The sequence below is a fragment of the Tyto alba genome, unplaced genomic scaffold (assembly GCF_018691265.1).
Source record: "Tyto alba isolate M040663 unplaced genomic scaffold, T.alba_DEE_v4.0 Super-Scaffold_3, whole genome shotgun sequence".
NCBI classification, from domain to species: Eukaryota; Metazoa; Chordata; class Aves; order Strigiformes; family Tytonidae; genus Tyto; species Tyto alba.
In genome coordinates, this window is record NW_024881304.1 from 17,718,648 (window position 1) to 17,746,503 (window position 27,856).

Consider the following 27,856-nt stretch of genomic DNA (forward strand, 5'->3'; position numbering starts at 1 on the left):
GACTCGACTTGCATGCCAGCTGCGTAAGCAAACTAACCTTAAATAGCCCACAGAACCCAGAGGCTATCGGGGTTTATAAACTCCTGCGACTGAGACGGCCTTTTCCGCACGTCCAAAATCGGCGCTACCTTTAGTGGAAAAGCAGGACGTTCGGTGCAGCCTGGCTGCAGGGCCCACAGCTCACACACGGCACAGACAGACGCTCCCTTTCCCATGTCCGTGGAGGTTATTCAGGTTATTTGCTGAGTTCCCCCTGTTTCATCACAAAGTGTGTTGGCAAAGGCCAAGTGTGGCTCTCCACTGACGATGGATTTGCTGTAGCCGCACAGCATGGGGGTGTTCTACAGCTTGTTTTATTCTTTTCCTGGTATTTCATCCCTCCCTGGTCACTACCAGGGACCACGGCTGGGTCCCTTGCTGATATACACAAGGCCATGCTCCCAGTTTCCATTCTGCATCTTGTCAGAGTTATTTAAAACAGAAATCCAAAAGGTTAAGCTGCCAACCTGAAAAAAAAAGCCATTAGCTCTTTTCCAGGATTTTTTTTTTTTTTCTTTCTTTCCTCCACAGCCCTTCTATCCTGTTTAAACTGGGACTTGTTGTTCAGCAGCTTATCATTACGCAAGGCACCTCGTGGAAGCGAGTCCTCCTCCCCTGGCTGGAGATGCCGCTGCGGCGGAGGCGGCACGAAGCCCGCTCCGGTGACGCTGGGTGACACGCCGGGGCCCCGCCGCCTCTCAGAAGACAGAATCATCGAGGGCACTGCAGTAGAGATCTTCAGCGAAGCTGCCAAACTCGGTCTCCGTCTCGCTGGTGCAGGTACGTGCCCTCTGGAATGCAAACACTGCTTTTAGCTGGCGAGCTGGGAGGGAAACTGAGCTTATCAACGAAACCGCTAATTAAGCGAGCGAAGAGTCATGGTATATCATGTTAAGCCTGCGTTGAATATTCATTAGGAAACAAATGCTGCAAAGCCCTCACTTAACAACGTGTTTCGCAAAACACTGGGCTTCAGGTTGGTGCATTTAGGGATTCACCCAAAACGTTTCGTGAGGTAAGAGCTGAAAAAGAGCATTGGGCTCAACAGGAGAATTTTGCCCAAAAGTTCACCTTCCCGCTGAAGTTCTCACGGGGCTTTTCAGCACTCTGGCCCTCGGGCCAGCAGCCCCCTGCACCCACAGACGGCCCACTTGGCACGTTTTGCACGGCACAGTCGAGCAGGGTGGCCCGCCAGACCCCTCCATCGCTCAAGGACGGAGAGCCCCAGGGGGAGCTGGAGGTCACATTACAGGACACGCGACTTTTTCTGAATCCACAGCAGCAAAACCCACTGGTGGGGGCCACATCCCGGCCCCGTGGGGGTGGGCAGAGCCGCACGAGCAGGCGGGACGGGACAGGACGGGGTGGCTGGCAGAAGGAAGCAGAAAGCAGCAGTTCAGGGGCTTGGGGAGCCCCCGGGGGCGGCGGGGGGCAGAGCGGTTCCCACGGGCCGCGCTGCCGCCGCGTCGCGGGGCTTTCATCACCTCGCCCTGCTGTTTACACTGCAAATTTAGGAACTGAAATGCCCACAAAAAAACAAACAAACAAACAAACAAACAAACAAAAAAAAAAGGCTGCTGACGGGGGGTCGCTCTCCCAGGTGATCTCTCACCTCTCCCTGCCGGTGCCAGCAGAAAGGCTCCAGCCGGTACCGCCTACTCGTGCCGAGCTCACGTTAAATAGAGGACTTATTTCAAGGCAGTGCTGCTTTTGATAATGGGAAACAGCCTCTGTAAGCTCACATTTTCTAGCTGCAGTGTTAATATTTGCTATTTCTCATACTCTCATTTGTGATACCCTAAGTCGTGTTCTTTTACAGCAGTGACTTTAATTAAAAACAAACATTATATGATAATCTTTTAAGCCTGTTTCCTTGACCAGACCATGGAATAAGAACAATACCCCAAAAATCAAACCCCTGTTCTAAGGGGACAAATTAAAATCAAGTTACTGAGCAGCACTTCCCTCGAGCAGACAATGAGTTTTCTCTTATCTGTAAGGCAAATGTATTTATCAGGAAGTAGCAGCAAACATACTAAGGCTTAAGACCAGCTTAACAGTAGGACCAAACCATTTCCCATCGTTAGGTTTCACAAAATAAATCAGGAGTCAACCTCCAGTCCCTGCCGAGGCAGAGCTGTCTGCCTGGCTGCGCTCAGTGGATGGAGCAACTGCGTTTCCATACAAAAGGCAGAGCCACGGGTAGGGCACCGTGTCCCTGAAATTCATGGCACATTAGAAAAGCACCCAACCATAGCGTTTCAGCCCCTCGTTCGTTTTGAACCCTCCCCAAAACACTTCATCGACTACTGCAGCCCGGGACCTGTCCTCGGCGGAGGAGGTGCCCACGCAGGCGGGGGAGAACCGGCCGCAGCCGTTACGGTCGCAAGAACAGCCTCACAAATTGCTAAATTCGACAGCTAACTCCACGTTACGCTCGTAGTCGGGGCTGTGCGTATCGTTACGTTAGCTGCACCCGCAAATCCCCCATCTGGCATGTTTTGCACAACACGTTTGGCAATGTTGTCCACATTTAATAGGGACATTAGAAAGTGTAAGAGGCCAAAAGACTTTAATCGAGCAGCGACAAGCTATACGCTCACAGCCTCACCAGGGAAGAGCACCACACAAACACAAGCATTCCTTCTAGTCAAAAAAAAAAAAAAAAAAAAAAAAGAGTGACTGAAATTTTATTTTACCTCGTAGTCATTTGGGAAGGGATCTCTGAATTTGTTTCTGGGTGTTGGAACTGGTGGAAACAGTTTACTCCATACGTGGTTTCTGCAAGAAACAGCAGTGGAGGGATGTGAAAGAATTGCTTTTTTCTGATGGATGGCGTAGCCAACAAGCAAACAAACAAGCAAATCAAAAGGGGACAAAGTAATGGATAATGGTCCGCCAGCGGACACCCCGAGGACCGGGCAGCTCCTCACAGGACACTTCTGGACGCTGGGAACACGCGGGTGGCAGAGAGGTGGTGGGCTGATGCTCTGCCCCGTCAGCCTCGCCCGTTGCAGCCGCAGCCGAGAGCTGGGTGAGAAGGTCTGACCCAAGGGGGCAATCACTGCCGTGGCTTTTCACGGCCAGCAATAGGCCTGTCTTGGAGAGAAATTAATTGCTCGGGTCTGTCTGTTCGCTTTCGCATTCCTCCCAAGGGCTGCGTTGTCATCTACCTTGTTTGGACAGTCGAGACAGGCTGCCTCTTGCTCAGGCTTTGGTTTCTGGACGTAATCTGCCTGCGCCTCGTGGTAGGAGAGCAACTGCAAATAATTGTGTGCCGAGAGAACAAGGAGGAGGCAAGGAACGGGACCAGAGATGGCTGAGAGTAAACGGTTCTACTTAGCGGTGTAATAACTCATCCTGCTAACACCCTTCAAGATACTCCTTCCCTGCCTGACGCTCTTTAGTCTGGCTCAAGCATTCTGGCATATGTATTTTGGTGATAGCAAGTGCTGCAGAACGAACTTTTTCTTGTCTTTGATATATCCCAGAGTACAGGCTTCACATTTCAACTGCCAAAATGCATTCGCTATCTCTACCCCTGGATAGCACGATGTCCAAAGAGGGCCAGATTTTAATGGGAACGTGACCCGAGTGAACATTATACGATTTAGCCCAGAATTAGTATCCGGCGCCCGTTCTGCGGAGCAAGCCTGGCACCCGTGAAGCAGAGACGTGGCCAAGGTGTGGAGCCCTGGCTGCTGGGACCAAGGGCAGATCTGCTCCTCTGCCCTCTTCATTTTGTGACAATTCTCTTGACTGATATCTGGTTAGTTCAGTGCTTATGTCCTTATGACTATTCTTCTTCCAAAAGCTTTCTGAGTTCTGTCAAGTTTTTGGTTTTTTTTTTTTTTAATCCTATTATTCCTCCTCACCAGGGAGCTGAGGAGGAGTAATATTTTCTGACTATGACTTTGGAGCTAAACCTTCCTGGCTGAGCTGCTGCCGCCTTGAAGGGGACGTTGCTGCTTAATTAATTATGAGGCCATACCACTGACCTGACCAAGCAAGCTACGGGATATCTCCCCATTGCTGCACCTGGACGAGGGCTTGTGACGGAGGCCAAAAGTGGGAATATGGGTAGGCAAAGCAGGGTGTAAGCGGGTTGTTTTTAGGAGACATTTGCATCCCCTTCGTTGACATGCTGAACGCAGCCATCGCTGGCTGCAGAGGCCAAGTCAGGGACAGCAAGGTGGCTGCTGGTGTGACTCGGGAGGGGGACTGGGACAAGTGCCAATATTAACACGCCAGCACCTGGCATCCCAAATTGCTGCTAAGGGTTAGGGCTCTGCGACCATACCCAGGTTAGCTCTGCAAGCACTGTTGTCTTCACGGCTCCTGCGCTCCCTCGGGTCTCCCAAGCCTTTCAGGAGGAAGGCCCTGGAGGCCACATGATTTTTTTCAGCTCTGAGCGTGGTTTTGATTTACGTTATTGCTGCGCGGTGTAAGCAAGAAGATTTGTTTTCCTTTGGAACTGACGCGTTTCTAGCTGTGCTGTTTGTCAATAAAAGATTGTGATGGAGCCATATCAAAATTATTTATTGAGTCAGCAAAAAGCGTAAGTTACACGTCGCTTCTGGAATAGAAACACTTAAGGAGGGGTGCACAAATGCCCAACAGAATGAGGCAGAAGCACACTTGTTTCGTGGGGGCTGCTTGCAAGAGTCTTTGCAGTGAGGCCTTGGTGGGAGTGGTGGCAGTGCTGCCCTCAGAATGGACTTGTTCTTTTTTGCAGGACACTGAAAAGTTGGAGTTATGTCATTAAATGTCTTGTCACAAAAAGCGTTCCAGTTATCTCTGCTTGTCTCTACACAGGTTAGAGCACGACCCTTTCTATTAGCGCTGCTTGGATCTTCAGGCTTTGGAAATACCCCACGGGACCCTCGTGCCTTAACTCAGCGTTTCAGGGCCTCCGGTTATTGTGCTGTGTCTGTCTTTCTGAAATTTGCCACTTTTCCCACAGGCTGTGACATGAAAAGGCCAAAGATAAAGAGAAATAAGTACGTGAACGAGTTCTTCTTTTCCCTCTTCTAACTGCTACGATGAGATTGATAAAGCACTTGTTGTTTTCACAGTATGTGCCTTTTCTAGTGCCTCGCCTCCACCGAGACTCCCCGTGACATTTTCCAAGCGACTTCCCTGTAGCGGGTGGCTGGTGACTGCTGGTGGTGGACTGGAGCGGTGGAGGTCGGGATGACCACAGTGGTTTCAGGGTATGGACGGCTACTGACTGGCCTCGTGTCAATGAAGTGGTGAGCAGCTGGGAGCAAGTTATTAACTACATCCTCCTGTGGGCTCACCTCCAGCAGAAAATGTTATTCCAAGGTACAGCGTAAGGAAGTACAGAAGATGCACGTTCATACAAACAGAGAGCAAACTAGGAAAACATTCAATTGTGCTTTTTATCGAGACAGTAACCCCATCAACAACTGCAAGTAAGTGAAGGGAAAAGACTATCCAAACAGTCCCGTGGGGCTACTTTGCCTTGTAGCATTTCTCCCAAACTGTGGGCTGTATCTCTGATGCCTCCAATCACCAGGAAGCACACAGAAAACTTGATAGAACTCTTTGCTATAATGAAATTCCTTATAATGGCTTCAAATCCTATAAAATTTGAAATGATTCTATGGCTTGAATTGCATGGTGCACTTCATGAATTTTCAAGAGCAGTAAAAACTGAGAGTACTAATGAAACTGATCTAGGGAACCTGTTCTATTTTTCTTTTTTTAATATCCGCAGATGGAAGAAATGAGCAGGCTAAGCACTGTGTTTCATCTTACACTTCTCACCTCCTCCCAGGGCAGGCTGGGGGATTACAGAAGTGTCAAGGACACTGAGCAAGAAGCACCTTGGGAAGGGTGGAGTAAAGCTAGCAACTTCATGAAATCCAGTGCAGCAAGCAGATAAATTTTAATCACGCTGGCAAAGACAGAATGTAATGAGCCTTTGGGTGCTAGGGGATTAGTTACTAGCCAGGCAGAAACTCCTAGAAGCAACCAACACAGCATCAAGCAGCTGAACCTGGAAAAGCTAACTTAATTTTCCCTAATGTATTAAAGTTCATAAAATGCATTAGTACACCATATTCAAGCTGGTTCTTCAGCAGAAGTCTTCCCCCATACCTACTGCTCCCCTGTATCTGTTTCAGGATCTACGCAGGGAGTAACTGCATAATATCCAAATACTTGCAGAACTCCGCAGGAAAACATGGAGCAGTGTGACTGATACTAGCTGGTGTTGGTGTTCTGATGTCCGAAAGAGAGAGGAGAGAGCTGATGAAGATGATGCTGGAGCAGCAGAGGACCTACAGCTCTACAGACAGGTCAATCCATAAAAGAATCAGTGACGTGAGTAAGAGCGGTGTGGGGATTTCCACCAATACATCAAGGCAGCATAGGTGGGAACAAGTGCACACGAAGCACAACATGAATAAACTCTCTGGGGAGTTAATCTATCTTGTTTCAAAAAGGATTGCTTATTGAGACCTGCTATGCTAATTAAATTGACTTAAGAACAGGTTATCGTAGACACCAGGCACTTTAGGGAGAGTTAATAACAGTTATTCTAATGTAACATTCCTGTAGACAAGACTTTTATTTGATAAAGGAAATGCAGTACGGAAAGTAAGATAGCCAAGGACACATCAGGATGAGCAATAAATTAAAGGGCAGTAAAGAAATTAATAAGAAATGATCAGTCAAGGACAACACTTACATTACTGGGAGCTGTGGTTATCGTGGACTGATAATTACTGCTTGATGCATGTTTCAGGGGAGCAGTTTGTAATTACATTGATACTTTAAGTCATCAGTTATGATTTGAGTAGTCACTGCTACAGAAATCCAAAGTGTATCTGGGTTTCTTCACAGCACATTTTGGGAAGTTTGGCTACAAGGCATCTGTTTTTACTATATGGCATCCATAGCCTCTGTAGTAATTAAAAATAAACTAAACAAATAGTTCAGAAACCCAAAGCAAACAACAGTTCAATGCACTTGCTCCCATTAAGAGGTCAAGAGGAGCAGGAAGCACAAAAGCACTACATTTTTACCTCTTCAGATCATCTACCACACTCCTTTGATGTCACCTGAAATTCAGACTACATGCCCAGGGCCCGAGATAGAGTGTAGGTCTGCAGGCTGAACTCAGCATGACCAAGAAAATACTGGCCTGTACATTTTAGCCATGAAAGATGCTCTCAGCAGATTTCACCAGGGTTAAAGACAGAGTCCTCCTGGAGAAATCACTGACCCAACCAGATCTAGTTAAGTGAAGAAACGACATAAGGACAAAAAGATTTTGAACAAATTCGCCTGACTCAGTATATGGTTTTGTTGTTGAAGATTAAAACTGAATAACCCTCTTACCCCACCAATTTTGCTGAATGTTACTGTTGATAATTAATGAGGATGATTATTAGTTTTCAGTACTTTTGCTTTGTATAAGTATGCTTGAATGCCAAACTCAGTGCCCTTTCTTAAAATTAAGCAAAGCTTGTAACATCCTCACATATCTGTTGAACACCTAGTCTTTAGCTATACTGTAATTTAAAAGAAGACGATGATACTTACATTTTGCATATTATAGCAACAAGCAGGAATGTGCAGCATGTGGACACACAAAGCACAGCGAGAATCCAGGCTACGGGATTCTCCAGTTTGTTTTGCCCTGAATTTCAAGAAAAAAAAAAAAAATTATTTCAGTGCCGGTTATTTTAAACACACTCTTACAAAATATTTAATCAGATGTTTTATGTGATTCTATTCAGATCACAAATGAACACGCAAATGATGAAAACTTGGTATCTAGAATTAGAAACAAAACACACATAGCTTCAAGAACAATTGTCATGAAACTGACTTTCTAATTTCAGCAACAAATTTGTTTCATTTTGACGTGAAGGAGAGAACAAACTGAGAGGCATCAGGAGCCAGGCCCACCAGAAGGACAACACGGTCTGTCAGCTGCCGCCCCGAGACACGCAATGCCACGCAGCGAGCGCACGACGGCTACTCAGCAAAGATGCTGTTTGCTGATAATCTCAGGCACAAACTGCTTGTTTTCCATTAAACCATTCTTCATTTCTGTTAATCCTTTCTAGCCAGGACCTGGATTTCTCTTGCTTCCTAAACTTGCCTGTAAAAAGGACACCAAACCCCCCCATTTTTCCTGTGAGCTGGTTGCCGATACATTTCCTGAGGAATAATTTCTCCCCTGCCTCTGCCTGTGAGCAGGTATTTCTATCAAGGTCAGTGTTTCTGTTTTGAAAAGGTATTGCTCAGTGACCACGACCGTTATTTTGTGCCGCATTATGCCATAAAACAAAAACATTTACATTGAACTGTGTTTCCAAACGGCTGCCGAGCCCATGTGTGCTTACGATAACTACCTGTCCCATGCATCAAGGTGTCAGCACTGCCATTACCAGGTAATTGAAAGGACATAAATCGGCCAGCTGCAGTAGTGCCACGTTTATTGGTGCTGTAGACAAAATCATATTCAATTGTGACCAGATTTGTTTCTGAGGAAGGAGGAGCTGGGCCCGCCGTCTCCACCGGCGGCCGCGGTTGCAGGACAGGCCCTGAGGGCAGCGCGCGGATGACGCCGTGAGCCGGCAGCCAACCTTGCAACTACAAACGGGTTAGGATGGTTTATTTTGTCTTCAGGGTTACCGCTTTTCTCTCAAGAAAACAGGATTTAGGAAGTAACTTTCAACGAGATACGCTTCGTGTAAGTCTTGAGGATGACTGGGGCAGCAAACTGGGAAACGGTTAAGTGCCATAAACCAATTTTAAGCCTCCCGGCGTGACGGCTGGGAAGCGTCTCTGTGTTCCAAACCAAAAATGGAAGGCTCCTAAGTCTCTTCCATCTTACGTCGGTTGGCAATGGCCTCAAAAAGGCACGATCAGGCAACACTAAGTCTCACTGCGACTCGGAGTCAGGTGTGGGAGGAGCAGCAATCGCAGAGGCCGTGCTGTGGCTCTGGGGACCTGCTCAGGGCGCTCCTCCTCGGGCTTCTCTCCGAGGTGCCCGGCGGTACCGGCCCAGCCCCGCGCGCCGCGGTGAACCAGCACGAGCCCACACACCTGCCTGGCGAGGCGCGGCCACGTCGCGCGTGAAACGGAGGGAGCAGCAGACACTTCCTCGGAGCCACGGAGCAAGTTACCAGCAGCGGGACCGGCTGACGTACGTACCGAAACCCAGCGACGGACGCGGTAACCTGTATGGTGTCAGTGAACGGCAACAAGCCTCTAAAAACCCCTTTTTGTAAGAAAAACTGAAATCACTGGACCTGTCCTTGCATATTTATGAGATTTAAGTAAATTTTTATGGAAGACTGGTTTATTTTCTCTCTTCAACCACCAGAATGCATTTTCCATATTTGATACGTGCCGTGTCGGAGCAGCGGCGTCCATAACAGCGACGCTTCCAGGCCCCTCAGCCATCGGCACGCTGCGCAGCAGAGACTCCTCCAAAAGGGCTCCGGCTGACAGAGAGGAACCCTCAAATCTTTCAGCTGTGCTGGGAAAGCGGAATCGGGACAGCACAAAGGTGCTGTGAGGTACTTCTCAGCCCCAGACTGGACCTGTGGATCTTTTAACCTGTGAACCCTGGCAGTGGCTGTTCACACATACCTGCAGCTTCACAGATTTGATTCATACCGGGCTGCTGGGCGTAGTTAACGAAGGTGTCCAGCCCACTCGGCTGCACTGATGGTTTGTTATCTAGCTCTGTTTGCCTGCAATGCTTCTAAACAACCTTTTAGAGACAGCTAGGATCAAGGTGCAGTTTTACAACACTGCTTTGGCAGCATACGGCTGGTGGTACTCACAGGGTTTGACCAGCACCGCCCAAGGAGAGGATCCAGAATTGTGTTTCAGTTTTTAACAAAGTTGGAGGATTGCTGCTACAGGATGGACAGTCTAGGCCGGCGTTTTTCTCAGGAAATTGGCTCAGAAGAGGTCTACTGCTCTTAAAATGGGTCTCATCAGAATATTTCACAAATAGGTGCACGAGGCTAATAAAGGAGCCCACTTTTCCCAATTAATGAGATGTTTGGTCAGCCCCCCCGCTGCCCCAGGTGAGTGGTCGGGTTGCTGAGCCTCTCTTCCTAAGGGCTCACCAGTGCCATGGAGCCACGGGGGAGGGTCAAGGGCACGTGTTAGAGCAAGGAGGCAAAACACATGCAGATTTGCATTCACTAGCAAGTAGATATAACAGGGAAAAGTATAGTAAACAGGAGAGTGTAAGGGACTTTTTTTTTTTTTTTAAGTGAAAACCAGGAAGTTAAGAAACTCAAAAGATAAGAGCAAAGGAGGATGTCTAAAAAGAAACAGTTGATAACATGCTGTGATAAGGAAACTGTTATTTTCAGAAAAACATATTCAGCAAGCAGGAAATACCGAACAAAGTGGGGCAAATTATCATGTCACAACGATGCTAAAACCATGCTCTTCTTTTTCCCCCCAGTATTTAAGAGTTCAGATAGCTCCGGTGAAGTAATAGTTGACATGATCATTCATAATAACTTCCAGCATTAACATCACAATGCATGCTAGGGAAACAGATGTAAAAACTAAAGAAGTAACACAACTAAAAGGTCCTTAACTAGAACTTGGGCCTTTAGCTAGTTTAAAGCAGTCTCTGAAAACGTAAGCATGTAAAAACAAAACACTGTGTAAAAAAATCCTCCATATGTCCAAAAGTTTGCCTGGGAGGTTTTTTTTTCATTTTTCATAGAGCACAGACTTTACTCCCCTTGGCATTAACAAGTCCATTTCGTCCTTCAAATACCTATTTCCCTGCCTTCTACTAAAATTACTCAGTGTTGTGCATACTCATGATTAGGCAGCATTTGCTTTCCAGCAATGTAGTAATATTCATTACGAGACAGAAACACCTCATTCTTACCAACATAAATAATTTCACTCCAGTCACTCCAAAATCCTCTCGTACAACATATGTGATGATTAGCTCTTATCTGTATGGAATACTTGCTGGTAACATCAATCCGTAATCTGAAGTCATTTGAGAATATTTTCAGTATCTGTTAGGAAAACAAGATTGCACTGTTATAGATTACTTAAGACTAAACAATTCAGAAAACAGGCTTTAATCATGTTTATCCTTTTATTTTCTTAAAACTCCTTTACTAGATTAACTGTGAGCATCTGGCCTTGCTTTTGAAGTAAAATCTCCATTTTTATAGGTGTAATTTCTCTCATACTATACCAATATTTCGGGGAAAATTCTTGAAAGATGCCTCATTTTTGCATTCTTCCTTAAGACACTTAATGCTGGATTTCCAGGATTGTCCATCCTCCCACTGTTCTGAACCCAGATGCGTAAAACTTAATAACTCCAATTTTTGTCCTTCTGATTTCCTACGTCTCTTGGGGATAGTTTGTTGCAGACATAAATGGCATCCAGAAAAAAGAGGAAAAATTTGGCAGTTGATGAGATTTTGACTTTGCTGAACCCTAGTCACAAATGGGACACAAGTTTCATCAAAAGTCCATAGTTTTAAAAATGTACTATCATCAGGTTTTATTTTAAATGTTTTGAAATTTGTAACAAATCCATGAACGTGAAGACTTTTTCACCAGGTTGCACACAGGCAAATTCTAGCTATGTAGGACAGTCAGCTCAGAGGCAGGAATGCTATGTAATACTTGGGCATCAGAGAAGCAATTACCTGCTTGTTACCTGACTTGAAGTTGAAGAGGTAAAATTCATATTCAAAACATTCTTTAGGGAAAGAAGAAATTGGCTTCTCCCATGTGGCGAGGAGATGATTTTGCTCTAAGAATACAGTGACGTTTCTGGGAACATTCACTTTCTCTACAAAAAGAAAACTGTACTGGTAAGTTATTTATAGAGCAAAGTTTAAATTGTAACAATGGGAGCATTTTACAACCTGATAGTGTTTCCACGTAGGACCTATAATCCTTGAATTTATTTCATATGTTGGACAGAAAAGGTAAGGATTTAGAAGGAATAACTATATTGCAGAAAACAGTTAAGGGGAAAGAGTTTTAAAAATCCACTTACATGTTCTGGAAAACTAGATTACTGGGGGAGGGGGGAGGGAGAATTTCTTAAATTAATTTTCATAAAAGCATTAAGTGAATTATAAAACAGAAAAATTTCTTTTCAGAAAAAAAAAAAAAAACAAACAACTAAACAAAACAAACAGAAAAACCCCAGCTATAACCAAGACAGTTACTGAAAACTGGAACAAATTCAAATGAATTGATCAGAAGCTATTATGGCGATGATTTCTAATAAGTATGGCAACCGTTTTATCTTAGTGAAGCCATGAAAAAGGGAAATGTTACCTGTTTACTAAAAAGGAAAAGGTGTGAAACTAATGAAGGAAAATAAATTATTTTTACTACCTTTTATTTGACAGTCTAATGCCTTTCTTTAAAAGAGCATGGTTATCTTAAATATCATGTGTTTTTCTCCTCTTAAAGAAAGGCTGTAAAATAAAGGTAGTAAAAACTGTACTTTAAGGTATATAGACTAAATCAATTGAAAATTAATACTGGAAGTAATGCTTTGGCTAACAGAATAACTAAATGTATTTTCTAGCTTTTTTTTTTGGTCATTCTAAAATTTAAAATAAATTATTAAAATCAAAGTTGGTTAAAACCATCCATCTCTGTTTTATAATCTCATTCTGTTTTATAATCATTTACATATATATATATATAATCATTCATTAAGATGTCCATGCAAAACTGGCAAAACTATTCAATCCAGCAGTATTCTCCCACAAATCTTTTGACAATCCTTCTAGGCATTTTTAAAATTAAGAAAGAAAAAAAAAAATACTTCTACTCACCAATGGCATTTTGGTTAAATAACTGCTGAAAAGGCTTTATTGCAGTATACTTGCTAGACCCATTAATGTGTATTACTATGAGATTGTCAACCTCTTCAGGATCAATATGAGTCACTGAAAATCTGCACTCAATATTCCTGTTCCACTTGTCTTTGATATAATCTTCACATTCTTCAGTGTACGTCTTATACCTAAATGAAAATACTTGTGAGACACGACAGTCTCAAAGAAATTAATTGCTGACTAAATTGGGAGAAAACACCAACCTGTAAAATAGAAAGTACTTGGTATCTTCTGGTGCCCCTTGGCCAGGAAGCCAAGTGCAGCGGAGAGAAACAGTGCTAGAAATGGTGATGCGAGTAACACAGGACAAATTAGTGACAGATGTCTCTGGAGCACCTAGAGAGTCAAGGAATTATAAAGCAGAAAGAAAAATCTTATTACGAAAGTCGTAAGAAATTAATGTTGCTAAACCACTTTGATTACAGCCTTTGGGCCATTAAATCTATGTCTATTGTATCCAGTTCTCTTCCTTATCACACAGGTTATGGATGAATGAAGATTCACAAGCAGTGTAAGTAAAGCTGTACCACACAGCACCATTACATACTTCATGTACACCAAGGCAACATGATCTTTTAATATCCTAGGGTGTGTGAAAGTAGGTTATCTTAGCCTTAGCAAGGAAGTTTTAGAAAATTTTATATGGGTTATCCACATTCTGCACCTCCAGATTGTACTCCAGGCTCCACAGCAGTAGAGAAAGGCCCGTACTAAATAACTTTGTAAGATCGGTGTAGCAGGTAGAGGGGAAAATGCTGTATTTTTCAAGTATTAAACATGTCACCCTTTGATGTCTAGTCCACAGACCAGCGCAGAACATAAAATTGAGACCTTCCCTGCATTTCTTACCTGGCGGAGGCGGGATTTTTTCTTTCACCCAACCACTTCTCATCTGAAGGTCATTATGGAGAAGTAATGTCCGAACGTGTGCCGAGAAACCGTTGTGAAGTACAGCCGTTCGGATACTGTGAGTCTGCTTTGTATCATACTTGGAAAAAAAAAAAAAAAAATCAAATAAGCATCATGTGATGGAAGCTGAATTAAGGGACTTGCAAAGACTGATCCAGTCTTTGCAAAGAGGCAAACCAGCCAGCTAGCTTAGCTGGTTAAGTGTATAAAGCTAGAGAGTACAAATAATCCCCACGAGAAGTGTGTAAGGTTTCTCATTTAGGACAGCAGGACCCTTATCTTACCGAAAAATTGTCTATAGCTTGCAGCTGTGATGAAACATGGCCTGACATTTTAACGATACCCTGGCATTAATGTGAATTAAGTGAGCTGACTTGAAAGGGGATCAGTATCACTTAAAACCAGTCTCCAGCAGCCTCCCAAGATGAATGCTGCAGAGGCTGCCACTGCCCAGGCTAACCCTTGTCCCAGCAGATCTGAACCCATAAGCACAGCCGAAAGGGAACCCCTCCGGTGCTCAAAGTATATGTTTATGATATAAGAGAAGAAGTGATTCAATACGCCAATCATATATCATGCCTACTGCACCCCAGTTTGGTGCAATATGCTTAAGTCAACAGGAATTTAACCTTCTTATGATACTGCACTTATTTTTTATCTTACCTCTTCAGGCACAGGGCTTAGGATTTTCACATCGTATCTAATAGTGTAATTTTTTCGTTCTTGATTAGGGTTTGGTTTCCAGTGCAAAAGTACTTGTGCTAATGCAGAGACTGTAAGGGTGAAGTTAACAGGTGGGAAAACCTGAACTGTAAAGGAAAAAACAAAAATATTCAGAACATAGTAATTCAGTGAATTGTTTAGAGCAACAGCTGTTTACAAGCAATGAGCAATATAAGCAAATAATTTCATTGCCATATTATATTCTCTCAACAGCTTCTTATAAAATGTTTCTAATATTTGAAAAATATCTTTAAATAATAACCAAAACTTCATCAAATAAGGGTTTACTTAAAACTTAGCTTAAATTTTTTTTTTTTTACAACAGTTTGAACTTGTAAATCACAATGCTATATTACATTTGGCTTGTTAATTGGGTTCAGGTTTTTCAGCTTGATCCTCATAGCCACATAGACGCTGGGCATCTGTACTGAAACGGCGCTGATCAAGTGATCAACCATAGGAACAATTCTCACCCACATAAGCTTGCAGGAGAGCATAATGCAGGGGCTTTCCAAGAGAAGGCTGACAGGCACAAGAATTTATATGTGAGAGAAGAAACAAAATGATGAGCAGAGGAATTAAGCACAAATGGAAGAAAACATAGAGGGATGGGAATGATAATTTAAAATGACAGGGCAAGAGGGATTCCTGGAGCTCATATGGAAATGAGGAAGATCTCATGCTGGGGGAAGATGTTAGCATATAAATAGCAAGGCAATGAAATAATCAATCTACTCTCCTCCATGTCTAGAGTTCTACAGAGCCTGTCCTCCCTTAATTACCATCTCCAAGGCAGCTGAGGGATGTCAGTCCCCTACTTCTCCCATGATTTCAACCTTTGAAGCCCACTAGTTCAGTTTTCAAGCATGCACCTTGCATGAGGAAAACTGCCTCGCACAGGCTCAGAAAACCGCAACACAAACTTCCCTTAAAATGCTGCTTGTTGAGACGTCCACAAAAAATGTCACCATTAAGGTTGCTGATACACCAGGATTATGCCAGCGATGCTTCGTGTTGCCATGTTTCTGCAGCTAACTGCAGTTTTGTTCCTGGAAGCAAAATTGCTACCTGGAATAACGCCTTTGCTCTAGCTGGATTAAAATATTGAATAAACCAGGCCGGGAACTACTGTCCAGTCCAGAGGGCAAGTGGCATGGCACAGCCTACACCTACGTGCCTCTTGGTTCTTCCCTCTCACATCAAAACATTCGACCATGTAGAGGGGCCTTGGTCACCCACTGCTGCTAAAGCTACCCACTGGTGGAAGGAAAATGCCTTACCTCCTGCAGCTTCAGATATGTTTGGCTGAACCAAGTTCGCTGTCCAAAGGAGGATCAGAAAAACTCTCGTCGTGCTGGCCATAATCTTTAGATGCGAAATGAGAACGGCCATGTATCAGCATATGTGTCTTGTCACCATTTTACAGAGGCTGATCGCTAAAAATGAACACAATTGCAAGTTAAGCACAGAAACCATGGAGCATGGTATATCCACATGATCAAAGGGATGAAACTGCTACCATGCAGGGGATAGACTCTGCTCCTTTTCCTGCAGGAAAATTCATCTTGTCATAGCTAAATTTAATGTAAGTACCACCAAGCACATTTCATTTTGCTCCCTTTGCTTTTGCCAGCCCTCTTTGAAAAAGCTGCTGGTTTCAAAAACTGTCACGTGTGGATGTTCAGAGCAGCAGTCATGGAATTAGAGCATCTCCCCACAGAGAGGAGTTAGTCAGGTTCAGGTATATTGGCTTTCAGTAGAGTCCCATTTACTCCAAGAACAGAAATAACCATATTTTTAGCTGCCACTATATATAAAATGGCTACTTACTGGAATTTACGTTCCAGTTTCTATTTCAACAATGCTCACTAAAGAAGCCATCTCAGTGCTCACCTCAAGGCTAATTCTCCAGTGTTAACTATTGGGTGTAAGAGAAACCATTTTGTTTGCTTCTAATTTAAATGAACTACTATTTTTAATGCTTAAAAACAGCATGTTCTTACGCTTCCTATAGATTGTTTCATGAAGTACTGGGAGAAAAAAAATCTGTGTGTAATCATTCATGTATAACCTAATATAAACAACATGGAAATACAGAACAGCAGCTTTCCAAAATGTTCTTACTGAAGAGAAATACGCCCTCTTAGCCCAATCACACTGCTTCCCCGGGGCACTACAGCAATTGCTTGTATGGAAAACATAATATTTTCAGATGGTAATGAGCAGAGAAGGCATCTTTAACCCATCAGTTCTCCCTGAACTTCCAATAAATAACCCAGGGACTGGAAGCACTCCAATTGATCACAGCTGGAGTACTTCTGCTATACAGTAACTATTTTTCAAAATGGTGTATGAATGCCGAGTTCATTAAAATGACACATGATCTACAATACAGCGTGTTTCTTAATGCCCAAGTCCACTCATTATCTATATTCATTTTTTGTCTGTAGCTGCTATTCTGCTAGCCAAAATGAGCAGAAGGCTAACTGACCCTCCGGAGTTTGCTGACAGATTATTCCTGGGGAGTCAGGGTTTGCTTTTATGTATGTTGGGTTATTGAAAAGCATTTTGGTTCTTCCAAAATGTATGTGAGTCACAATCAATCAGGTAATTATTATTCACAACGTACATTTATTCCTGCACAATGCCTCCAGGACTATTTCCTATTGCATTACCATTCATGAAAAGTCTGTTCCTTTGGATTTTCTCACTTGAACACCAGGCAGACCTCTGCTTCACAAGATGATGTTACTCTGGAGGACATTATGTGGACCAAACACAAGTTTACAATGGCACCTGATCTCTGCTACACCTGTACTGATTTATCTGACAAAAACTAATTTAAAAAACTGCTAGAACATGATACATGTTTCCAAAATGCTTTTGTACAATTTACTAGCATTGGGCTATCTTTCCTGCTTCAAAAAACATCATTTCATTTACCTGATGAGACTATTAAATACACTAACAATTTTTTCCTCTACTTAAAAGTAAAAATTTATCGACTTCAGGTCTCTGAAAATAAAAACTCATTTTCATGATAGCAATAACCCAGCGCAGCTCCGCCAAGAACGCAACTCTGAACTGCGCAGATGCGTGTGCGTGTGCTTTTATGCAGGTGTTTCCTACCTGTCTGCTAACATTGCCCACCCGGAATGTTTGCAGCTCGCTCTTTGCAGCTCCTCCACCTGCAACCAAACCCAGCAGCTAAGAAGCAGTTTCAAGTAGATTAAGCTCTCATAATATGAGCCAGGTACCTCGGCGAGAAGACACGAGCACCCACCGAAGGGCCTTCCACTCACACAGAAGAGAGATGGAGGGACAGGCTGTGCTTCCCTGGCTGCGGCTAAAGCCTTAATCAAGACACCAGGTGCAACTACAAGACTTTGGGAAAGAAGTTTCATTAGTTCCACTGCTAAGAGCACTCCTTTTTTTTTTTTTAAAAAAAAAAAAAAAAATCTTATAAAAGCTTTATGTTTTACAGCTCCTTAGCATTCCACTAACTTGACTAATGTAAGTACGCTGGTTTCAGGTCTGCTCTGGCATTTACCACAACTAAAAAAGCTGGCTTTCTCTTGGGTCTACTTAAATTGGGTTTGGCTACCTATAGATATTTTTTTTTACTTTGTCCTCAGAAAGTAAGGATTAGGATTCTTCCCAGGCACATTCTTTTTCCCTATACTTTTGAAAAGATCCTAAAGATCAATTTTTCAAAGGCACTTTTGCTGTCTAAAAGGATGCACATATTAGACACAGATATAACATTTTCCGAGCAACAGTTTACTGATTTGAAACTGGATATCAAATGTTACTGTAATGCAGATTAGTTTTCAATCATTATCCCTGTTCTTCTTTTCAGTTTATCTTTTCCTGCCTTTTTTTCAAAAATGCTATTTTTCTGTTTCTTGCTATCAGCCTAAGATTGAAAACACATCTTTTGGAAGAGGTATTTCCACAGATGTGTAAGACCACAACCTGTAAGAACACCTTGCAGTCTGTGATAGCCCATGTGCTTCATGTGAGAAATTACTGAAAAGAGAATCAAAATAAGTGTATTCAAGTACAGATGTTAACTAGAAATCTGCAAGAGGATTACACTCCTCACAAAAGTGGATACAGCAAGTTCGCAGGACAAATAAAAACCTTGATTATATTATGTTTTGGTTATACACGGTAAAAAACAATAAGTAGAAGGTAAAGGATATATTCCCTTCTTAAAGGGTATACTTGTTCTTAAGGACAGAAGAAATCCAAACCACAGAAAACAGCCTCTAAAAGGTAATGATTTTCTTACTTACAGATGACGTGTCCCACTATCTCACAAGCAACTGGTCAGAAAGCAGATCCCAAATGCATTTCCCAGTGTAAGGCAAAGCTGATGCTGAGAAGCAGGATCTTTGCAGTCTTCAAAGCACAAGAAGACAAAACCAAACCACAACGGATATCCCAGGAGGTTACCTGTGAAGTCTCAAAAGTTCTGCAGAGAGTCTGCTCCGTTTGTTCAAATGTCCTCTGGGTCATCTCCCTGTGGGTTTCTTTTATAACTGCTGTCTTTCAAGTGCAAATGTGATAGGTACTTCAGAAATGATGGCAGATGATAAGTTAGGCAAGCATGCACTGAAAAAGGGAACTGCAGATTTAACCACAAGATGGAAGGCTCCATACAAGCACACAGCTTAGCCCAGAAATGGTTTTACTTTATTTATTGAGGGTTAATTATATACCATAGTCTGATAATTGTCTAATAACTTTGCAAAATCAGGAATGTTTAATGAGTGACTGCAAAAAAAGAACCAATAGCCAGGTACCTACAGACCACTGCTGATACCCCAATTTGTTCTTCCCCTAGAAAATCAAATCCAAACGTGGCTGGAAAACTGTTCAGGTTTTGTCCAATGGTTGTATACCATCTTGTCCAAAGCTCTTGCCATACAGACATGTGGTATCTTGAGAAGTTACCAGTACCAGAGCAAAAACAGCTTCCTAACCTCGTGCTGACGGCTTTGAGCTGTGATCCATCGGGTTGGATAACAGGCTCACAAACAGGACAAGCAGCAGAAACCAGCCCAAGGCCCTAAACAAGACCTTGCTGAAAGTAGGGTCATATGTAATGGAGTTATAGGAAGGCTGAGAAGGCTAATCACTTACATCATCACCAACCTGGATTGCAAGTACGGAGAACCCTTTTAAATGTTCAGGTGACACAAGCTGGGAGATGTGAGTGCTTTGGAGGCTAAGACTAGATTTAAGAAAGTTCTTGACAAATTGGTGGAAATTGGATGCAGTCCAATATGGACAAGCTTTCAACTGCATTTAGGAATTATCAACTGTAAATTACTAGCTATAAGTAATTAATTATCAACTGATTAGATATCTGTTCCGCAGAAAAGGATCTGGGGTTTTAGAGAGTCGGAAACTGAAGAGGAATAAACAATGCCATGCACTTGTGAAAAAGGCACCCCAGGCCAGCAAAAGGCGATCGTCCTGTGCAAGACACATGAAGTAATCATTCCGCTCTGCACAGCGCTGATAAAGCCTCCACTCACATGCACTGTGTCCAGCTCAGATACCGCGCTTAAGAAAGCCATGGAGCAGAGGAAGAGAAGTCAGTTCACAGCGAAAGACACAATAAGAGCCTAAAAAGTACCAGTGGAAATAAGTTAATGGAAGACTTGTGCAGAAATGTAACGTGTTAAGGCTTTCAGATGCTCTCCAAGTCCATTGGGTTGGGACTAGAAGGTAGTGACAAGTAAAATTTCGGTTAGGTATCAGGGAAAGCTTTCGGCGTTGGGTAGGGGGGCAGTGGAGCAGGCGCCCAAGGACTGAAAGAAACTGTCACTGGGCATCTACAGACAAACATCAACCAGGAATGCCAGTCGTAATCAAATCCTGCCATCAGGCACAGAGATCAAGTAGGTGATGACCTAAAGTCTGGCTGGCCCGTATATCTCTGAATAAACAGCTGATCCCTGGGCAGAGAGCTCTGCCCTGGTTTTGGCTGGGAGGTAATTTTCTTCCTAGCAGCTAGGTGCTGTGCTTTGGATTTAGGGTGAGAATAATGTTAATAACACACTGATGGTTTAGTTGTTGCTAAGCAGTGTTTACAGAGTCAAGGACTTTTCTGCTCCTCACCCCACCCCACTAGCGAGCAGGCTGGGGGCCACAAGAAACTGGGAGGGGACATGGTGGGGGGGGGGGGACAGCTGACCCCAACTGCCCAAAGGGATATTCCATATCATAGGATGTCGTGCTCAGTATATAAACTGGAGGGAAAGCTGGCCAGGACCACTGCTTGGGAACTGGCTGGGCATCAGTCAGCTGGTGCTCAGCAATTGCATTGCACATCACTTTTGTATATTATTATTATTACTATATCATTATACTATATAGTATATATTATTATATATTATATTATATATTATATATTAATTATATATTATAATGATGGTGATTATTATTGTTATTATTTTCCCTTACTTTTCTGTCCTATTAGACTGTCTTTATCTCAACCCGTGAGTTTTGCTTTTTTTGTTTTTTTTTTTTTTTTTTTTTTCTTTTTTTTCCCCCACAATTCTCTCCTCCATCCAACTGGGTGTGAGGGAGCGAGCCAGCAGCCATGTGGTGTTTAGCTGCCTGCTGGGTTAAACCATGACAAGCTCTGACATGTACATCGAAATGTTTCTGTAGAAAAGAGATAATTTCTAAAGGCGAAGCAAGAATTTAATAAGAAACAGTAGTCACAAAAAAAAGGGTAAGAAAAGGTTATGTTCTTACACAGGCCTGACTACATTATTTTAGATCATAGATGTTTTTTTTTTGAATAGGTCATTCAAAAAAACCCCTTTTGTGCTTGTAAGCATACTCCTGTCTGCAGTGAGGTCCTGATTTGTTGGGTGCTTAAAAGGCTGGATAGGTATGTGTAACATTTCTTCCCAGTTACCGAAGAACCTGTAGTGCCCGTTTTGCCGAGACAAAAGATTTATTCAGGCTTCAGAAGGAACCACACTCCCAATTAACTCGCATTTGGGCGAGCTCGGATCCTTCCAACCCTCCCGAGGTGCCTCCTCGCAGGAGCACTGCAGTGAGGGGCGACAGCCGTGATTCCACGGCAGCGAAATGACACTCGTGGGGAGGGAAGGACCGACCCCCCGGAGCTGTACTGAAACCCCGGGACTCCCACATTATCCCGCCTTGTCCATACATCTCCACACACTAAAGAAAACTTAAATCAATCCAGGCTGACAAATATAAACTCAGTATTTAAACTACGTTGAGTTGCTTCTCCTAGTTCAGCATCCATGAGGCGGTAAACACAGTTCAGCCAAGCTTAACACTGGCGTTGGGCTGCTCTAATGACTACTGAAGCAATCTTGCAAGTGGTGCGTTGCGATAATTCAGTCCATTTCATCACGGTTGTGTTGTTATTTTTTTTTTTTTGTCCCCTTATGTAATCCTCTTTTTCTCCAAACTGAGACCAATCCACGGTAAATCTTGTCTGTTACACAGTGACTCTTTCGGAACCGCCTTTTCCCCACGCTGGGCTCCGCGGCGGGGCAGACGCTCTGAAGGCGCCGGCGGGCAGAGCCCCGAGGGCGTCACCCGGGGGTTCCGCCCGCGGCTCCCCCGCACTCAACCCCTCCAATCGCCCCCCGGCTCACACTCCAATCCCCCCCGGCTCACACTCCAATCCCCCCCCGGCTCACACTCCAACCCCCCCCCGCTCACACTCCAACCCCCCCCCGGCTCACACTCCAACCCCCCCGGCTCACACTCCAACCCCCCCGGCTCACACTCCAACCCCCCCGGCTCACACTCCAACCCCCCCCGGCTCACACTCCAACCCCCCCCGGCTCACACTCCAACCCCTCCCGGCTCACACTCCAACCCCCCCCCCGGCTCACACTCCAACCCCCCCCGGCTCACACTCCAACCCCCCCCGGCTCACACTCCAACCCCCCCCGGCTCACACTCCAACCCCCCCCGCTCACACTCCAACCCCCCCCGGCTCACACTCCAACCCCCCCCGGCTCACACTCCAACCCCCCCCGGCTCACACTCCAACCCCCCCGGCTCACACTCCAACCCCCCCCGGCTCACACTCCAATCCCCGGCTCACACTCCAACCCCCCCGGCTCACACTCCAACCCCCCCCGGCTCACACTCCAATCCCCCCCCGCTCACACTCCAACCCCCCCCGGCTCACACTCCAACCCCCGCCATCTCCCAGCTCCCACAACACCCACCCCCCCCACCGCCGCCCGGGCCGACCCCTCCCCGCCCCTTCCCTCCCCTCAACGGGGCCGCGGCGGGAAGGGGCGGGCCGGGCCGCGTCGCGCCGCTGACCTCATCCCTCAGCGCCGGGGCGAGGCCGGGCGGTACTTCCGGCTCCTCGGCGCGGGGGCAGCGCGGCTTTTCTCTCTCTCCCCCCCCCCCCGTCCCTGCGGCGGTCGGGGAAGGGAGGGAGCCGGGCTCCGTGCCGTTTCTCCCGCTGATGTGGGCTGAGGCGTTGCGTCTGCCCCGCAGGGCCGGGCTGCGGCTGCTCCCGCTGCGGCTGCGGCACCGAGCGCCGGCCGCCATGAAGCTGCAGTCCCCTCAGTTCCAGGCGCTCTTCACGCCGGGGCTCCGCAGCGTGGCCGGTGAGCGCGGGCCCCGCGGGCCGGGGGTCCCCGTTTGCTGGGGGTGAGGAGGAGCAACCCCCGGGGGGGGGGGGGGGCGCTCTTCAGCCGCTGCAGCTTTAAAATGGCTCAAGGGGAGGCGGCGGAGCTCGGGTTTCCTCAGCTCGTGGGGTGTTGCTGTTCCTGGAGGAACTGGATTCGCGGTGCTCTGCCGGAGGTAAACTGAGCGCTTTTCCCTCGTCGGCTGCTAACTGCTCAGCAACGTTCCACAGCCCCGAGACCCCCAGTAGCAATTAGCACAACCTGTTAATAATCTTCAGGTTGTCAGAAATGACTGGGGAAACACGCGTGGGTGCTGAACCAAACTTGGGCATTTTACATTGAAGCAGTGAGGTACTTGCTGCTTACTGCATATTTGAGTATGTTTTCCTTAGTCTGCGATCCTGACTTGTTCCGAGATAGGTTATGGCTGATGGTGTGCCGTGGTTTTTATTTGAGGGTGCTTTATGGTCTTCCTTTCCTTCCCAGAATTGTTTGAGAAGAAGAATTATGAGTTGAGAATAGCAGGAGGTGCTGTGAGGGATTTACTAAGTGGAATGACACCACAAGATATAGATTTTGCCACTACAGCTACACCAGCAGAGATGAAGGAAGTGTTCACGTCTGCTGGCGTTCGTCTGATCAATAACAAAGGAGAAAAACACGGAACCATTACTGCCAGGGTTGGTTTATGATTTGATTTGAATCTTTTCTAACTGTCTCTGTGAATGTGCAGCATATCCAATAAAAAACTGGTAGCATGCTCCTTCTTTGTTAAAGTATCACACTAAGAGTATAATGAAACCCTGTTTTAAAGTATGGAGTGCTTTTTAAATTATTTCTTGTTTGTAGAATTCATTTGATTACCATATTTTAATGCACGTTACCTCTGCATAACCCATTTGTGCTGCTGTGTCATCACTACAAAAGATAATGTAGGCCACCCACGTGTTCAGATAATGTGGGGAGGTTGGTCCTTTTGTGTCTTACTCCTGATTTCCCAAGTTTTGCTTCCTCTGCTTCTTATTGCATCTTCTGCAGGCTATCTAGAAAATTAATAATGGAAGGATTATTCTCAGGTGTTCATATTCTTGATTGTCTGCTCTGCATGAAAACATGGTACCTCTTGGTTTGCATGTATCCAGCTTGAACACTAACTGTGTACAGTCATGAGGCTGAAATAGTATACAGCTTTTACGTTTATATTAATGAATGTGTTGAAGTAACAATGTCTGTGGCGTTTTCAGCTCCATGAACAGAATTTTGAAATTACTACTCTTAGAATAGATGTTGTCACTGATGGACGACATGCAGAGGTTGAATTCACCACTGACTGGGAAAAGGATGCTGAAAGGAGGGATCTGACTGTCAATTCCATGTTTTTAGGTAAATTCTTTCAAAAGCAAGAATTTAGATGAAATACTGCTTTTCAAATTAAGCCAGTAAATTCTCTGAGTCTGTTTCAATTTTGTTTGTACCTCTGTCAACTGAAAGGCCTGTACAAATACGTGAGATGATCTGACAAACCAGGTCAAATCACACAACTTGTCTTCTCTATTTTCAAGTGAGAGCGTGTAGTTGAGCCAACCATGTTTTGTAAATTCATATTCTCCCTTTTTTCTTCTTCTTTTTTTAGGATTGGATGGAATGCTGTATGATTTTTTTAATGGATATGAAGACTTGCAGAACAAGAAAATTAGATTTGTAGGAAAGGCAAGTGAGAGAATACAAGAAGATTATTTACGAATCCTAAGATATTTCAGGTACAAGGTTTTGCCTTTCCTTGATAAAGAAATGAACTAAACATTGTAGAAGGTTTCAGAAACATACAAAAAAAAAAAAAGACATCAGTGATGTAAAAAGAATTGTAATTGTTATATTGTTAAATTTCATCTAGTATTTTAAATTAGAATATTTAACACTGTCACGACATTAATTCTCTAAATAGCAGTAAAATTCTCCCAAGTGACAGAACAAGAGAAAACAGCCTCGAGCTGCAGCACTTAGGGACATGGTTTAATGGTGGACTGGGCAGTGCTAGATTTATGGTTGGACTCGATGACCTTAAAAATCCTTTCCAGCCTAAATGGTTCTATGATTCTACGTGGAATAATTGTTCTCAATCTAACATACAGAGGTTTTATTTGGGCAGGTTTTATGGAAGAATCTCAGAAAAACCTGGTGATCATGAACCTAGTACACTGCAAGCAATTAAAGAGAATGCCAAGGGTTTGGCTGGAATATCAGGAGAAAGGATATGGGTGGAACTGAAAAAAATTCTTCTTGGAAACCATGTAAATCATTTGATTCAACTAATGTATGAGCTGGATATTGCCCAATATATAGGTAAAGTGAAATTAAGATTGATTTCCTACTCCCATATCATATGCAAACAAAACTGCAGCACAGAAAAGTGAGATAAAACTTTGTTTTACCCAGAAAGAAATTAGAGATTTTTTTTTTTGTTAACCTGTGTTAACATCCACATTTCTTATTAACAGTCTTTCTGGCCCATTTTTTTTTTTTGTGTGTGTATCCCTTTAGGGCTACCACTTGATGGAAATTTAGAGGAATTTGACAGAGTCACTAAAAATATTCAAAATCTGTGTCCAAAACCGATGACTGTTCTGACGTCGTTGTTCAAGGTAAAGGATGATGTCACGAACCTTGATCTGAGGCTGAAAATCTCAAAAGAAGAAAAAAACCTTGGCCTTTTTTTAGTGAAGCACCGTCAAGAGTTAACCAAAGCTGTGGGTCCGGAACCACTTAGACCATATCAGGACTTCCTAATGGATGTAAGTGTATTTCAGATTGCCTTATTTTGTTTTTCACAGTAAACTCTGCATTTCCAGTTTTACAGACTAGCTTGAGATGGCAATGCCTAGTGGAAAGAAAGGGCCTTAAAGAGTCAAGTAAGAGCCGTTTCATCAGCAGGCTTGCTCCTTGATCTTAGGTAAATTTTTGGCAGGGTTTTAAAAACCATGATAACGTCATCAGAATGATGGCATGTACTTCTGAAAAGTATTAGCCAAATACGGGTTGCTCCCAGTGTAATATCATCCCAGTAACTGGAAGAACATCTTTCTGTGTTACTGATTCCAGTTCCAGTTAACTAAGGTGGGGTGGGGTGGGTTGGTTGGTTGGTTTCTTTTTCCCCCTTGTTTTTTCTCTGGAGAAGGGACCAGAAATTAAAAAGAGCTACTGCGCATGTCCTGCCATGTCTCTGCAACATCAAGCAAAAACTTTGGTATAAAAAGATTGTTTTCCTTTAGTAAAGTGTAGTTTTGCAAGAGGATAAACAGCAGCTATTTCTACTTGGGTTCAAAAGCTTTTTTCTTTCCCGCCCAAAATGCTGAGGCTTTACATTAATTTTTAAGAAATCTTTAAAACAAACAACCCTACCGTATTTTTTAGCAGTTGTGAGCCCCTTGTGTTCTGTAGCAATTTTTTTTGACTGGATTTAATAGCCTACATTTCAGTCAGGCTGAAAAATGGCACGTTCGGTCATCTGAAACCGAAGTGTCTTGTGAGCATACCCAGGGACTGACGGCTTGCCGCACTGTCCCAGCTGCGCTGCGTTAAAACACGGGACAGGATCCGCACCTCAGGAGCCTCCGGCTTCTTTTGGGTGAAATTCAGCTCCTGGAATTGCGCTCTGAAAGCTGGTGCAATTCCCGGAGCGTCGATACGTGCTCTTCATGAGGAGCACTGTCACACAGGCCAGCTGCCACGTTCTCCCACAGCAGAGTTCAGGTAGTTCTCGGGTGCGGTTCTGTGCTTTTATCGCAGTACCTGAGGCTGAAGACGAGAGCAGCCTCTGCAGCGAGGCCTGTCTCCCCCAGGAAGGGCCATAGTTCCTCTCCAGTTGGAGGTTGCAGATAATGGTTACAGCTATTACAGGGAATTCAAGAAGTCTCCAAGGATCTCCCAGAGCCTCCGAGTTAGGCCTGAATTTTAAAACTTGTGCGGCAGAAGAGATCTCGCTTTCATAGTTCCAACTTGTTGTCCAGATGTTGCCTAATAAGATGTCATGGGAATAACGCAATGCTGAGCACAGTTTGAACTGTTTTCTACTGTTTTATAGTGAATCTTCTCTTTTTTTTTTTTTTTTTTTTTTCCTTTTAGTCTAGAGAAGCTAATACAAATTCCAAGATCTGTGAGCTTCTGAAATACCAAGGAGAAGAACATCTCTTAAGAGAAATGCAGCAATGGACTGTTCCTTCTTTTCCTGTTAGTGGCCACGATTTAAGAAAAATGGGTGTGTCTTCTGGAAAAGAAATTGGAACAGCGTTACAGCAGTTACGGGATGAATGGAAGAAGAGTGGATACCACATGGATAAAGAAGAACTGTTAAGTTGCCTGAAGAAGTTGTAAAACTGAATAATTGTAGAGAACTGTTTGTTCACTCTTCTAAGTGTAACTGATACACCAGTAAATATTCTGTCAGTGTTGTCACAGCCAATATAGCATTTGTTGTATTTAAGATCTTCAGCCAGCACCATTTTCCTGTTACTAATTCACATTTCTGCAAGGAGAAGTTTAATTTTGTAGTAATGTAAAATGTTATTTGCCAAATTCGAGTCTCTACCTCTCTTTCTTGTATTTTAATAATACTGAACT

The 27,856-nt window shown here is 44.1% G+C and overlaps 2 protein-coding genes across 2 annotated transcripts; one reads left to right on the forward strand and one right to left on the reverse strand.

Moving 5' to 3' along the window:
- Nucleotides 1–551: 551 nt before the first annotated feature.
- IL5RA (interleukin 5 receptor subunit alpha) lies at nucleotides 552–22,976 on the reverse strand. Its single transcript, XM_032985780.2, has 11 exons — nucleotides 22,926–22,976; nucleotides 15,863–16,018; nucleotides 14,523–14,668; nucleotides 13,800–13,938; nucleotides 13,154–13,286; nucleotides 12,888–13,078; nucleotides 11,736–11,881; nucleotides 10,952–11,087; nucleotides 7,612–7,708; nucleotides 2,739–2,820; nucleotides 552–830 (listed from the first exon to the last, which is right to left on the reverse strand). Exons 2-11 carry the CDS (start codon nucleotides 15,972–15,974, stop codon nucleotides 738–740), a joined length of 1,275 nt encoding a protein of 424 aa, XP_032841671.1. The 5' UTR covers nucleotides 15,975–16,018; nucleotides 22,926–22,976; the 3' UTR covers nucleotides 552–737.
- On the forward strand, nucleotides 22,968–27,811 carry TRNT1 (tRNA nucleotidyl transferase 1). Its single transcript, XM_032985779.2, has 7 exons — nucleotides 22,968–23,218; nucleotides 23,726–23,919; nucleotides 24,484–24,622; nucleotides 24,873–24,999; nucleotides 25,389–25,582; nucleotides 25,781–26,031; nucleotides 27,362–27,811. The coding sequence occupies exons 1-7, from the start codon at nucleotides 23,074–23,076 to the stop codon at nucleotides 27,608–27,610; spliced, it is 1,299 nt and encodes a 432-aa protein (XP_032841670.2). The 5' UTR covers nucleotides 22,968–23,073; the 3' UTR covers nucleotides 27,611–27,811.
- Nucleotides 27,812–27,856: the final 45 nt, after the last annotated feature.